This window comes from Triturus cristatus, chromosome 11 (assembly GCF_964204655.1).
Source record: "Triturus cristatus chromosome 11, aTriCri1.1, whole genome shotgun sequence".
Taxonomy (NCBI): Eukaryota; Metazoa; Chordata; class Amphibia; order Caudata; family Salamandridae; genus Triturus; species Triturus cristatus.
The window spans coordinates 114578004-114591604 of record NC_140594.1 but is presented as its reverse complement, the minus strand read 5'-3'; the positions used below and the strand labels follow the sequence as shown (position 1 = coordinate 114591604).

The 13601-nt window shown below is 43.2% G+C and overlaps 1 protein-coding gene across 16 annotated transcripts in view; it reads left to right on the top strand.

Annotated features, from left to right (window-relative positions):
* The window catches only part of GGT1 (gamma-glutamyltransferase 1), a 655664-nt gene that overhangs the window by 614622 nt on the left and 27441 nt on the right, over nucleotides 1-13601 (top strand). For all 16 annotated transcript variants that reach the window (XM_085636048.1, XM_085636056.1, XM_085636047.1 and 13 more), the window contains one exon: nucleotides 8385-8521. In XM_085636048.1, the coding sequence (XP_085492174.1) occupies nucleotides 8385-8521 (137 nt within the window). The remainder of the gene's footprint in view (nucleotides 1-8384; nucleotides 8522-13601) is intronic.

Here is a 13601-nt window from a genome sequence, read left to right as displayed (position 1 = left end):
CCACTAGAATAGACAATAGTAAAGAAAAGCACCAAACCACCATCCAGACAAACAATACAGCATGAAAATTGTGTGACCGCAGAAAAGCTATCGTAGTTAAGTCAGGTGTTAATTATCCCAATATGTCCGCCATTGTACCTGTACCATAAAGATACAAGAAACCAGTAAACCAATATACCTTCCACAAGTCTGTCTGAGGCCAAAACAGCCTCAATTGAGATGCGTTAATGTGCAGCGCAATAATTCTTCCCCAATTTCCTGCAGGGTCGAATTAAGACAAACCACCCGATAAATTAAGCGCTGTCCTGTAATGAGAATATACATTAAATAAACCACGTGTTAATGGGCAAACTTAAATCGTGCTAAATGTCTAGACTCTTGGAGCTTAACTCACCGGCACTCTGATGCTCCGAATCGAATAGAGAATCTCCCCTCAATGCGGTTAGATGCTGCCAATCCGGCACTGTGCGTAGGTCTGCAACAAATTGTGTGGAAAGACCAATAAGCGAAGGTTGGCTCGCCCTCCCTGCCAACTCTCAACCCAGCAGTGTTATACTTACTTTTGTAGTGATAGCAACAGGTAAGACACCACTTCTAAACATTGCTCCAAAAAAGTTCAAGACGCTTAAAGCGCGTTCATCTAACCGCGCATTTAAAACAAGCATTTGCAATGCAATAGGTCTCGCATTTTCAAAACTTTAACCTATTGGTATTGTAAACGACAATGCCTTTTATTACTGCAGGTTTTTTAAACAATCAAAAGGCATTGTCATTTACAATACTAATAGCTCAATATCTCGCAATTGCGAGACCTATTGCATTGCAAATGCTTGTCCTGAATTTTTACTTTCACAGTCCTGAATTTGCAACAGTGCAAGGTGGTCACCCTAGCTGTTCGAAGCAGTCATAACAGCAGGGATGACAACCTAATTCCGAGCGCGGCCCTCTGTCGGTCTTCAGTAGAATTTCAGTCTTTAGCCTGCAGGAAATCTCGAATGAGAGCATCTAAAAAAGAAGATATGGTGAATTCAGCATACCCATAATGCATATAGAATGTAAAGGCAACCCTACGACTGATTACATTCTGCTCCTGAAAATGCCTTCAGAACCCCTGAGATGAAAGGGAGCAAGGGTAGTGCCCGGAGCACGGAAGAAAGCGATACCACTGGCCGAGCCATATCCACGATTATGTACTAATTTGGCAGTGACCTTAAAAAAAAAAAAAAGTAGTTTTTGTGTTAATTTCGATAAGTAATGTTTTTGCTGGAATGGTGTTTTCGAGCCCTAGTCGCCAAACTGAAGAACCGCGACCTACGTGTGGTAACCTTCTCACAACTAATATTTATATCGAACGATCACGCAAGTTATAGGCTCCATCTCTAAGGGTCATCAGTCTTATATTGGCCACTGTCCCAGGCAAATATTTTACTGCCACATGCACTTGCGTTTTGTGGATACTGCTCACAGCGCGGTTTCCAAGCTAGCGCCGTGCTTTACAAAATGAATCTGACATACGGACGAGGCACGCTAATCCATGTATGGGATTCATTTATACAGCACGCACTGCATTTTCCCCGAAACATTTCAAGTTTTAGCGAACGTCTAAAAATACAAATAAAGAACATTAAGGTTGTGCTGTATACAATATGCATACCCCTTAAATGCACGTCTTTACAAGTCAGCAATCCAGGAAAACACACTGCGGCACTACGAGTTTAATCACGCACGTGTCCCCATGAGAGCACGTTAGCAAAGCACAGTGCTTCCAGTGTGGCTGCTGACTTTTAAAGCTGTGTATACTGATAACAAACGAACCATCAGAATTACGTATCCAATTCTCCTTGCACACGAAGTGAACCTGAAACCCGAGGAGACCTGCTGGAGTCTCCAATACAAAAAAAAAAAAACAGCGTGAGGAGAGACTCCCGCAGCCCCATCAATGGAGAGTTTAGCCGGCCACAAAAAAAAAGCATTGAAAATGCAATAAGCCTCGCCTTTTATTAAGTTAAAGCCATTTCCTTTGGTATTAGCAAAACAAATGGCTTTAGCCACGAAAGTGAAAGTGATCGCGATCGCGATTGGAAAGACACATGGCGCTGCGCGCATGCACGTTCACGTGCACTGAAGCTTTAGGCCACGGCAGCACTTTGAAAAGCCTGTATACAAAATGTCTCGGCCAGATCAGCGCAAGCGCTGGATCAGGCGAGACCTAAAAAGGGCTTCCTCGTGTCTAACAAATCGTGGAACGCGCGTTACGTGAATGTAAACATAGAAATGGGACCTGCGGCATCTAGAGTCCCTATTAAATGACTGCGGCCATATTGAACATAGAAGAGTGACAGAGATAAATGAAAAACGAATGAACGCCTGAGTGTTTCAAGCTCAACTAGAGATAAAATATAAAAGTAGCGATAGCCGGAAACATGTGCAGCTGGAATAGTAATGAGAGAATAGGAAAAAATAACAATGCACTGAAAATGCGAGCAGAATAACCATAATAGTGCTTCATCAAAACAAAATCAAAAATAATCCACGTTGTCACATTTATAACTTCTGAGGTATACGCCAAACAAATGTACAACACTACTTTGCATACAACTTATGATGGGTTTCTACATTATTGAAATGAAAGATGGACTAACCACAATATGACTAAGCCTTACAAGTATTCAGAAATGTCTTACTATTATAGATATATTGCGCTTGTGCCGATCGGTACATTAAATTAACAAACATAAAAGGAACAAGTCCATTAAGAGTCCCGATATTATTCTATGTAACACTATTGTGCATGTAACAGAGAGTGCACACCAAGTTTGATGAATTTGAATAGTGTTGAATACTAAGAAAAGAGATTGAATTCGAGTGCATCACAGCTGTTGTTTGTACACAGACATATCCTGAATACAGCACGTGTCGAAGAGACAGCGCATGCACTGCTGAGGGGAGACCTAACAAACCACTTGCTCATGTTTTAAAGAAGCCACTAAAGGTAAATAAAAATGCTGCTGAAATCCCTTTTAGTGTGGTGGTAACAGCGAACACTTTGATTTATTTTCATGTCTACAGCAGGCTAACACTGAATGGCAGGGACTGGATTAAGTGTGTAATCGCAGGAAGTGCGTGTGTAACTCCAACAGCTTCTATTCTTCTTAAAACAATTCTTCATTCATCTTATCAAAAGACATCCAAAATGCAGCCTACGCGTTTCGTTCCACAAGAAGGAACTTCCTCAGGGCTGTTAATCAAAGAAAATGTATCTCAATTAAATTCTTTCTACCCAAAGAGTTTATAAATAAGGAATCAAAAGACTGCCATCAAAACGTAATCAACATCTCCTTATACCACATACAAATGTGTCACAATATTTGACGGATCCTAGGTATGCTTTTCACCGTATTCATACATTCTTGCATTATATTGTACACTCCTCTTATACCAAGACTCTTTCTTTTTATTGTGATCAAAAATGGGACAAATGTGATTTCTTTATCAAGAAATGAGAGTCCAGGTATCAATATGTGGCAGATATGGGAGGAATCCATACGAAAATATATATTTTTTTATACATGTACAATTTAATTTAATTATGAAAACATTATATCGACTACATACCTTTAGAGATAACCCCGAGCTCCTTATTTTATTCTAAAGGTCCATATATTCATGGCATGATCAATTTATACCTACAATGTAGAGTTAATATCAGTAATCCAGCAGATTACCAGCTTGGGTTACTCACACACCATATACTCACCTGGGCCCATAAACATTCATACAAATAAGCTAGTAGTACCGCCGGAGTCAATTTTGTTTACCTGCAAGATTTTGTTACCTTTACCCAAATCTTACCAATACAATCTCCTTGACAATAAATTTCCTCTGGTCAATCAATCTAGGAGCTAATAGTATAGGTAGAAATAACATTAAAGGGTTTCTCCAATAATCACAGACTCAAAGTTTTAAAAGTTTTATCTAATCAACAATTTTGTGAGTCAAATATCAAATACATATTAACATCAAGTTTCATTCCGGAAAGAAATCAAGTTTAATTCAAATAATAAGTCTCAATACAATATTATGATGACAGTACCTGTAAAGGGAGAAGAAGAGAGCAGGTACAAGGACAGATTTCACAGATTTAGATTTACCTAAGTTAATAGATGAACCCAACTCCTTGAAGATGGGCCAGATGGAGTCCCAACGGGACAGGTTCAGAACTGGGAAGGTGACCTCTTCTAAGTGCAACGCCAGCGTCGCACCCCTCTCTGGCACTACTCTCCTCGATCTTTCTTCCTCAATTCCCCGTCTAGGTGACTGGATTATCAGTATTTCAGGCTCTCATTCAGGGTCTCTGGCATTTGCAAAGTCTGAGACAGCGTCTGTGGCAGCATACGTGTCGGATTCAGAATGACGGGTCTGACAGACGGGTCTCGGGCTCTGGTCTGACAGATCTCTAACTAACTTACCTCAATTATACTATTCTGTGTTCGTGTACCACCCCCAAATGTTTCAATATCGTGTATTCCCCTACTTCTGATTGGACAGGGCAAGGTGGTGAGTTCATCACCGCATATTAAATGTAATATTTTTCTTTAGGCTCTTTGTTCTATGTTTCCGCCCCTTAATTTACTTTCCCAAAGCTTTATTCCCACCCGCATTTCATATTTTGATCAATACAATTTAAACACTTTGTTATAATTGTTGCTCTTGTCTGGGTCGATGGGTTAAGTTCTCACGAGATTCTCCACAGCTTGTCCTTGGCTGGGTTTCAACGGTGTCGTCATGGTTATGGGCAGAGTTTAGTGCGCGTGCGCATAAGTCAGGTAAGGTAGGGATTTCAGTCACCCTCAAGGCCCAAATAATAACTAATAATAAAGTCAGAAAAAGAAATGTTAGAATACGAAAATAAATGAATTCACTGTATACCACTTATCACTACTCTAATCTCATTTACTTATAATAATCTTTCGCATGAGCAGTTAGTAGAACTTGCAAGGTTTAGATTAAGCAGTAGCATGCGCATTAACATGTGAGTTTCAAGCGGCCATTTTAAACGCTATTGCGCAGCTGCAAAAGATTCCCTCCAAGCATAGAAAACGTCCTACTACGTAGATGCTGTAGACGCATGCGTAGTGATATTCCTGCATTTTGTCGGCCATTTTAAGACACTCGGGTTACTGGTTAGTAATACACATAGGAGAGCTTCCCCTAGATACCATATATTGTGTGTAATTCAATATTAGTATTTACAAACAAGTTGATTAAAGTGTTGTGCGTTATTTGAGAGGATTGCATCCGAGCAAGTTTCTTCTTTATGAAACCTTGCTCCATCATCAGTCACCGTCAAGGTAGCAGTAAGTCATTTCTTTTCAGATATACCTTACACTCCTACTCAAAATGCCTCAATAACGATGAAAGCTTATACATACAATTCTTATTTTCCAAGTTACAATTGACTTGGCATCTTTTTGTTGCCAGGGTGTAGTGTGCTCTTGATTGTAGACTGTTCGATGCATTTCTGTGCCAAAGAGGAAACTCAATAAATGTATATGTAGCGCAACTAACTCTCTTGGGAGCATGTTAGTGGTTGCTAGTAAAATTCTCCAATAGGACATATTAATTGAGGTAAACTCATAGGTCATACCTAGTAACATCCATACCAAATAGATTCGCCATCAATGGAACATTCCACCAAGCGGCGCATGTAACAAGCTCTATCTTGGGTATGATTTAACGTGTGACCAAGGGCGTAGCAAAGCCCCCGCTTTCGCAGCATAAGTGGGGGTGAGTTGTACTGATTAACGGCCCTTCTTTATTGTTATCTCTGGCTGACAATTCATTGCAAGGCAAAAGGAAAGAGCTATAAATTATAAAATAATATATAAGTACAACTGTGGGATGGGGAAGGGGTGGAGGCGTTCAGAAAAAAGCTTAAATTGCTGACAGAATGAAAGATAATTTTTTGAATATAAAAGAAAAAAGTAAGTTGGAGGCAAGTACAATGAAATAGTTTGAAGGAAGGAAAGAAGAATGCAAATAAGAAAAGAAAGGAGGAAAGTTAAAAGGAAGTAGAATGGAATGTAGGCACAAAAGAAGGATGGAAAGGGAAAACATGGGAGGCAGAAGAAAAGAATGAAATTAGGAAAAAGTAGCAAAAAGAAAAAGGAAAAAACTGAAATAAAAATGGGAGGAGAGAAAGAAAGGAAGGCAGACAATATTAATAATGCAAAGAGGAAATGAGAGATGGTGGTGGGGAGGTAGAAGGAAAGAAAATAAAGAATTAGCAAATGAAAAGAATTCAAGAAGAAAGAGATGAGAGAAGTGGCAAGGCAAAGAGGATTATAAGAAGAAAGGAAGGAACAATAATGTGAGAACGAGATTAAGGAAAGGAACAATGGAAAGCAGGAAGGAAAATTAAACATGAATATAAAGAAGGACAGAAAGCTCAAGACACCTGAAAGAAGAATGGACAGAACAAAAGAAAGATGGAAAAATGGAATGAGAGTAGAATGGGAAGGGATGAAAGAAAGAAATAGAATGTGGGAAAGAAAGATGGAGAGAAGAAAGGAAAGAATAAATCAAAGAAAGAAGTCAGTGCTAGTAAAGGTGCATTCTTTTCAAATCATGCTGTAAAATGAATCATTCTGAAGCTTTTTCCTCTGGGCGACAAAGCCCACTGACACTTTAATAGAAGAGGTGGGGGTCGCCGAGTCGCTCACTTTGCTGGGACATTTCATTCATGTGGCTCAAATCGGGCGGTATTTTATTTTTATGCCAATCCCTTGCGTGTGACGGAAAAACCTTTATGGTATATCCGCCCAAATTATGGCTCCCAAAGATCTTGAAAGTGGATAATTGGCTTTCCAAATGCCCAATAGGTTTTCATACCTGTGGCACTTGCTCTGCTTGTCATTTGGGTCTGTACAAAAAAGCTGAGTTTTGTTCCAACACACAGCAGCAGTTGAAGATTGTCTACTTTATCACCTGCCGTACTGCACGTGTGCTGCGTATGGGATTATTTGCAGGTTTGCTTCGTTCTGCATGTGTGCTGCGTATGGGATTATTTGCAGGTATGGGATTATTTGCAGGTTTGCTTCGTACTGCACGTGTGCTGCGTATGGGATTATTTGCAGGTTTGCTTCATGCTGCGTGTGTGCTGCGTATGGGATTATTTGCAGGTTTGCGGTTTGCTTCGTACTGCATGTGTGCTGCGTATGGGATTATTTGCAGGTTTGCTTCGTACTGCACGTGTGCTGCGTATGGGATTATTTGCAGGTTTGCTTCATGCTGCGTGTGTGCTGCGTATGGGATTATTTGCAGGTTTGCTTCGTACTGCATGTGTGCTACGTATGGGATTAATTGCAGGTTTGCTGCATGCTGCGTGTGTGCTGCATATGGGATTATTTGCAGGTTTGCTTGGACTGCGGCGAGATGTCTGCAGATCTCTCAGCAGCATGTCGAACTGCCCATCACTTCTCTTATTTACAAAGACAGGCACACAAAGTGGGAATACTACTTGGAGAATTATATCACTTATGCCCGCCAAGCACTGGGACTTCTTTTTTAATTTCAAAACACTTTATTGACATTTTTTGGGAAGGAACTACATCTACAAAATAATACTGTCTCAGGGTTAGCAAACAATATAATATAAGTGTGAGGCAATGTTATCACGTGACAGTCGTATAGTGGTGTTGATACGCCTACATGGATAACACGAATCCAACCCAAGTGAACCCTAGTAGAAAAGGGAAAGGAAAAAAGAGAAAGGCAAGCAAAATGAGGGGAAAGGAGAGAAAGAGAAGAGAAAGAGGAAGAGAGGGCTATGGTATTTCAAGCAGTGACATATATTTCACAGTTTTACATATGCTGGTGCGGAGGCAGACCCTTCTGGTATCAGAGCACACGAACAACATGTCAAGTGTGTTTCTGTCTGCACCACCTTGCTTATTAACGCAGGGTAGAAGACCCCCTGGACGGAATGGATTTGCTGACCTTTCACAGCTGGCTTAACAGATGCAGTTTTTACATCAGTGATTATTCTGTGGCAAAATGTCTGTCTCCGCTTCATTTACCGTTTCCCCTCCTCTATTTCCCCGTGTACTTGCCTTTTGTGTGTCTCTTGAGGTCAAGTGGCTGGTTTCAAGGTGATATTGGGTGATGCTCAAATGAAATATTTACTGAAACCCCATTTCCACAGATTAACGCATAGTTTTATCAGTAGATCTGTGTCTGTGCAAATGTAGTGGACATTTCAGTGGAAAATACCCACCAACATATGTGTACCGTGTGCCAACCTGCATGTGTTTACCACCATCTCTGTTTAGTGTGTGATATCGTTCCTCAGCTTGACTACCCTCTTTGATCACCTGTTTCACCAGGTTTCAGGTTCACAAGTGAGAGTGTGAAAACCATTGACAACAAGGCGCTGACCTACCACCGGATTTTGGAAGCCTTTCGATTCGCCTACGCCAAGAGGACCCTCCTGGGAGACCCCAACTTTGAGAACATTACAGCGGTAAGCACCCAGGCTTCTTGTTGCTCAAGGGAGTTCTCCAATACTGCTCAATTCAAGCAGAATGCCCCGTTCTTGTGTTCTGTCCTCAACCATATCGTGGGCATACTGGCGAGAACCGTCTGGTAGCCTCCCTGGTGTTGCGTACGTGAGGTGCCTTCTCACTTTCACATTTATTTTGTTGAGTTTTCTTTACTCACCTACTGTGGGGGAGTTACTGTCAGGTAGCGGAGTGCTGTTTTGCAGTTTTATTTCCATTTTTTCTTAAATCCAAGAGGTCTAGGACTACATTACATTGGGCATGATGCCAGAGATTGGGGGGAAGATAGGTGTTCCCACTAGAGGTGTAGGTCCTAAGTAAAAGTGTGAATCCTCTTTGTGCCAAGCCTTTATTGGTTTTGCTCAACCATATCTAGACAAGGCCCTCGGGCAAGGAAACTTAACCCCCGGGGCCGGCCATTAATTTGTTTTATCTTAATGGGGAGGGGGGTGCCCCCCTCCCACATTTTGAAGAAGCCCCGGGGGGTAGCAGTCCCCGGGGCTGGGGGGGCCTAAGAGCCTCCCCACCCAATTTTAATAAGCCCGGGGGGTAGTGGTCCCCGGGGCTGGGGGGGCCTGAGAGCCCTCCCACCCAATAATAATAAGCCTTGAGGGGTGGCGGTCACCGGGGCTGGGGGGCCCTGAGAGCCCCCCACCCAATAATAATAAGCCCTGGGGGGTGGCGGTCCCCGGGGCAGTGTGGGGGGGATTGGGACCCCCCCACACTATTTTTTTTATGCCGCCGGGAATTTTTTTTCGGCCAAAATTCGCGCTGGGTGCGAGAATCTCGCCCATTTATTTAAAAACAAAAATGCTTTTTTTGGCCCTGGGGGTCCTTGCGGGACCCCCTGAGCAGGCCTAGGGGGTCAGGGTGTTTCTACCCTGCCCCCTTTTCGTGTTTTGCGCTTTTGTTTCTTAGGTTTCTTGTGCCTCAGTTCTACCGAGGCACAAGATGGCTGCTAACACTTCCTGATTTGGAGTGTGGACAGCCAATTAGAATACAGCTTGTGCACGGCAGGGTTCTGCGCTGGGTGCGCATAGGGTGTGCGGATCCTCCGAGGCCATAGATATATATGTACTTTTAAATGTCATTTTCTCAGGAACTACTGAACGGATTTACACCATTGAAGCAAAAGGCACGAGTCTGAACTAAGGACTACCTCTTTGCCAAATTTGGTGTAATTCCGTTCAGCAGTTCGGGCTGTAGCTGCGGCTAAAGGTCCTATGGGAAATTGCATGGGGAAAACTCATTTTGGGCCCCCCCTTTTTTCTCGGCCCCCGCTTGACGAATCACCGTGAAACTTTCAGGGTAGGAGCGGACCAGAGCTGGCCAAAAGTTTTGAAACTTTCGCGAAGATTCGTCAATCGGCGCCAAAGTTATTCCAAATAGAAAGTTGCAGATTTCCTATGGAAAATAGGTCCTAACTATATCTACCTACTGGCGACCGCCAGTAGGTAATATACATATAATATATTATACCTACATGTAAGCAGTGGTCGAAGTGGGTGGGATCGGCAGGACACAGCATGCCCATACTTCTTTAATTTAATAGATTTGGTTCCCCTACTTTTTAAATTTAAACACGCGTCCCAGGACGGCAGAATAGCCAAGGCCTATAGATAAGGTTCAGCTTACGTGGCCTTTCGGGGACGTGTGGGCAGAGAACGAAAAGGACTCTGTTTTTTCCTTCTTGCCCAGAGAAAGAGAAGACCAGGACAGTGTCCACGTCTGCTTCTCTGCCGCTGGCAGCTGCCCCCCCCCCTTTTCTTACTCTGCCTCCTGCTCTTTCTGTCTTGCTCCTCCTCACTTACTGAAAACCATGACTTCAATAAACAGTTATTACTCCCTCTGTCCTCTCCTTTTGTTTAATTGTTCCTCCTGCAATGGATCCAAAAAAGAAAAACACTTTTGCTTGAAATGTCATCTTTTTCTGAAATTTTTCTATTCGAGAGTGAAGCCGTGGGACAGAGAAATGAAAGGTTCAAAATGTGAAAAATAACTAAATAAAGCAAGATGGAGTGGTCACACAGTGGCCAGATTGATTTTATTCACCCCCAAGTCACCACTCCACCAGTGGTCTGACTGCCCCATTATAAGTTGGGCAGTCGGACCGCCCGTGACTGCGACTGAGACTGACAGGTAAAAGCCGTGGGGAGGGGAGGGGGGCGGGGTGGTGGAGAAAGTTGACAGACGACGGGATAAGTAATATTAAGTAAATAAATAATGAAAACCACGTACTTTGCACTGACATACTTTGCGCTCAGATGCGCGAGCGTAAAGGAAGTGTTTTTAAAAAAAATGTAATGTTACTTAACCCAATGTCTGTCGACTTACACCCCCCCCCCACCGCTCTTACCTGTGCGAGTTGCTTCCGCCAGGAAACCACCGTTCCCTGTTGATGGTGCTGCAGTCAGAGGCTACAATAGGCTGGGCGGGACCGCCGCGGTCCTGCCAAGCATATTTCGAGTTTCCTCTCCACTGGTGGTGTCATGGAGGTTCCTCCTCCATGTACAACGTGGCAGAGAGGAAAAATAAGGGGGTCCTACAGGACCCCCTGTGCCTCCACAGCATGTGTATGCACGTAGAGGGGCATAACGTGCCCCCTGTGTGCATGCACACCAGTTCCTGCATGGCATGGACTTTCAAGTCCATGCCATGAGGAACCTTGTTGTGTGGTCCCCATGCGGTGCTGTTTTCAAAGGCACCGCCGCCTGTGACAGAGGCACCACTGAAGGAAGTGACCCGATTAGGGCCACCCGGGTCTCTCGTAACCACCTCTCAGCCTTCCACACAAAGGAAGAGTCAGTCAGACAGTAGAGAATACAAGCCTAGTTATTTATTATGATTGCGCTGCAGCGGAGCCCAGTCTGACCAGCCTCCTAGGATGACTGCTGAGGGTCTGATCTTCACAAGCATAAAGGTAACAATTATACATTTCGGAACTAAACAGGTACACGCCCACCCAGTAACTTTCCACAGGGAGACAGCTTAAACAAAGGGGCACACAGAGATGAGCTTAGAGTCTGAGACTGGGCACACCCTATCTCTCTGGCAAGGTCATCCTCTCTGTACCCGCAGCTGGAATAGTGGGTGCGAACCTCTATCTAGCAGTAAAGGTATGTGCTTCAGCGAGGCCTAACCTTGGAGACACAAATGCATCAGCAAAGCTTTTAGCAATGAAAGCAGAAATAAGTTTCAATCATGATTCAAAATGGCCGCTGAACAAGAAAATGGTGTAATGAATGCTAACTTAACACAGAATTAAGCATAAGCAATATGGCAGTAATATTTCAATTCTAACACCACCGCAGGACTGCCACACCGCCCGCCTGCCAGACCACTTTAAAGTTGCAATCTGGCAGGTGGACAGCGGCGCATCTCAGCAGTTCGGGGGCATGGCTGTGGCGTATCGCCACCCCTCACACTGCTGCAACTTGTAATCGGGCCCTAAAGATGTTGGATATTGGCTATCATTGACTTTGATTGATTAAGGTCATGTTAATTAGTTCTGGCTCTGGCCAGTTGAACCAGTCTCCATCAGTGAGTCTGATTACTAACACATAAGGACTTCATTATGTCCACATCAGTCCCTCACATTCATGTGTTTGAATCAATGTTGGTGTGTAATTGCTTCTTTTTCCTTCAATAATACTTTGATAGACATCTCTGACAATCAGCAGCTTGATAATTTCCATGTGGGTGAATCTGAATGAGTGTTATCTCGAGTTAATCACTGACGGTAAGTCCTAACATTCCCTGACTTGAGTTGAAATTGGAAATGTACCCTCTTCCCTTAAATTGATGATTTTTGACATTCATGTGCTTGATTAAGTCCATGCTGATGAATCCTAATCTGCACTTCCTTAACTAAGCCGCTGTTGGCGGGTCCTATCATTCCCTGACTTGACTAGATATGACATTGTTGAGCTTTGAAATGTGTCCGCTTCATTAAGGTCAATAATGATGAATTCCAGGATTCACCTGCTTGATTAAGTCCATGTTGATGAATCCTAACAAACGTTTCCGTGTCTAAGTCACTGTTGGTGAGGTAAGTTCCAACACTCCCTGCCTTGGGTAGATTCACATTAAGTCCTCATTAAGTCATATTGATGAATTTGAACATTCGAATGCTCGATCAAGTCCCTGCTGATGACACTTCTTATTTCTAAGTTTGATAGTTCCATGTCGTGGGGCTCTGACATTCAGCGGCTTCAAAAAGTCTGTGCTTGCTGTGCCCTGACCTTCATCATGTTGATTAGGCCGGCGGTGATGTTTCCCACATTCATCAGTGGATTAGGTCTACATTTGAGAGAAACTCCTTTTTTTCCTTCAGTAAGCCTGTGTTGGTGAAGTCTGACCATCAGCCGCTTCATTACAGTCCTGTTGATGAATCCCCAGGTTGATCAGCTCCCTTGATGTGCGGTCTGTGAGTCCTAGCATACACTGTTCTGATTACATACTTCTTCTTGAGCCTTGAACTTCATTAACTTGTTTAAGGCCATGGCAGTATCATTCCCCAGCCAGGTGAAATCCATATAGGGAAGCTCTTACATCCATCTGTTTGATTTTGTGATATTTATACGGTTTTCCAAGTTGCTGACCTCCATCATTCATTGCCTTTATTAAGTCCATTTAGATGGGAATCGCATTCCCAGGGGTTCATCATAGTCCTGAGCATGGCGGCCAGGGGTTCTGTTGCTAAGGTAAACAAAAGTGGTAAGATAAGGCACCCTGTCTGGAGCTCTCTGAAGGTCCGAATGAAATAAGATTATCTTTCCAGTCTTCACACAGGCCATGGGCCCCTTATAAAGTAACCAAATTCAGGCAAGAATATAAGGGCAAAATGATAATTCTGCAGTGTGGCAATTGAGGAATCCCATCCTACAGTCTGGACGTTTTTTTCAGGGTCAGACAAGGTGACTGCCCAGTCATCCCCTCGCTGCCCTCTAGGCTGTAGCAAATAACTGCAAGATGTCTCAAATTATTATTTGCTTTCCTCCGATGGACAAACCCAACCAGCCTACATGTTTGAGGGAACAATCC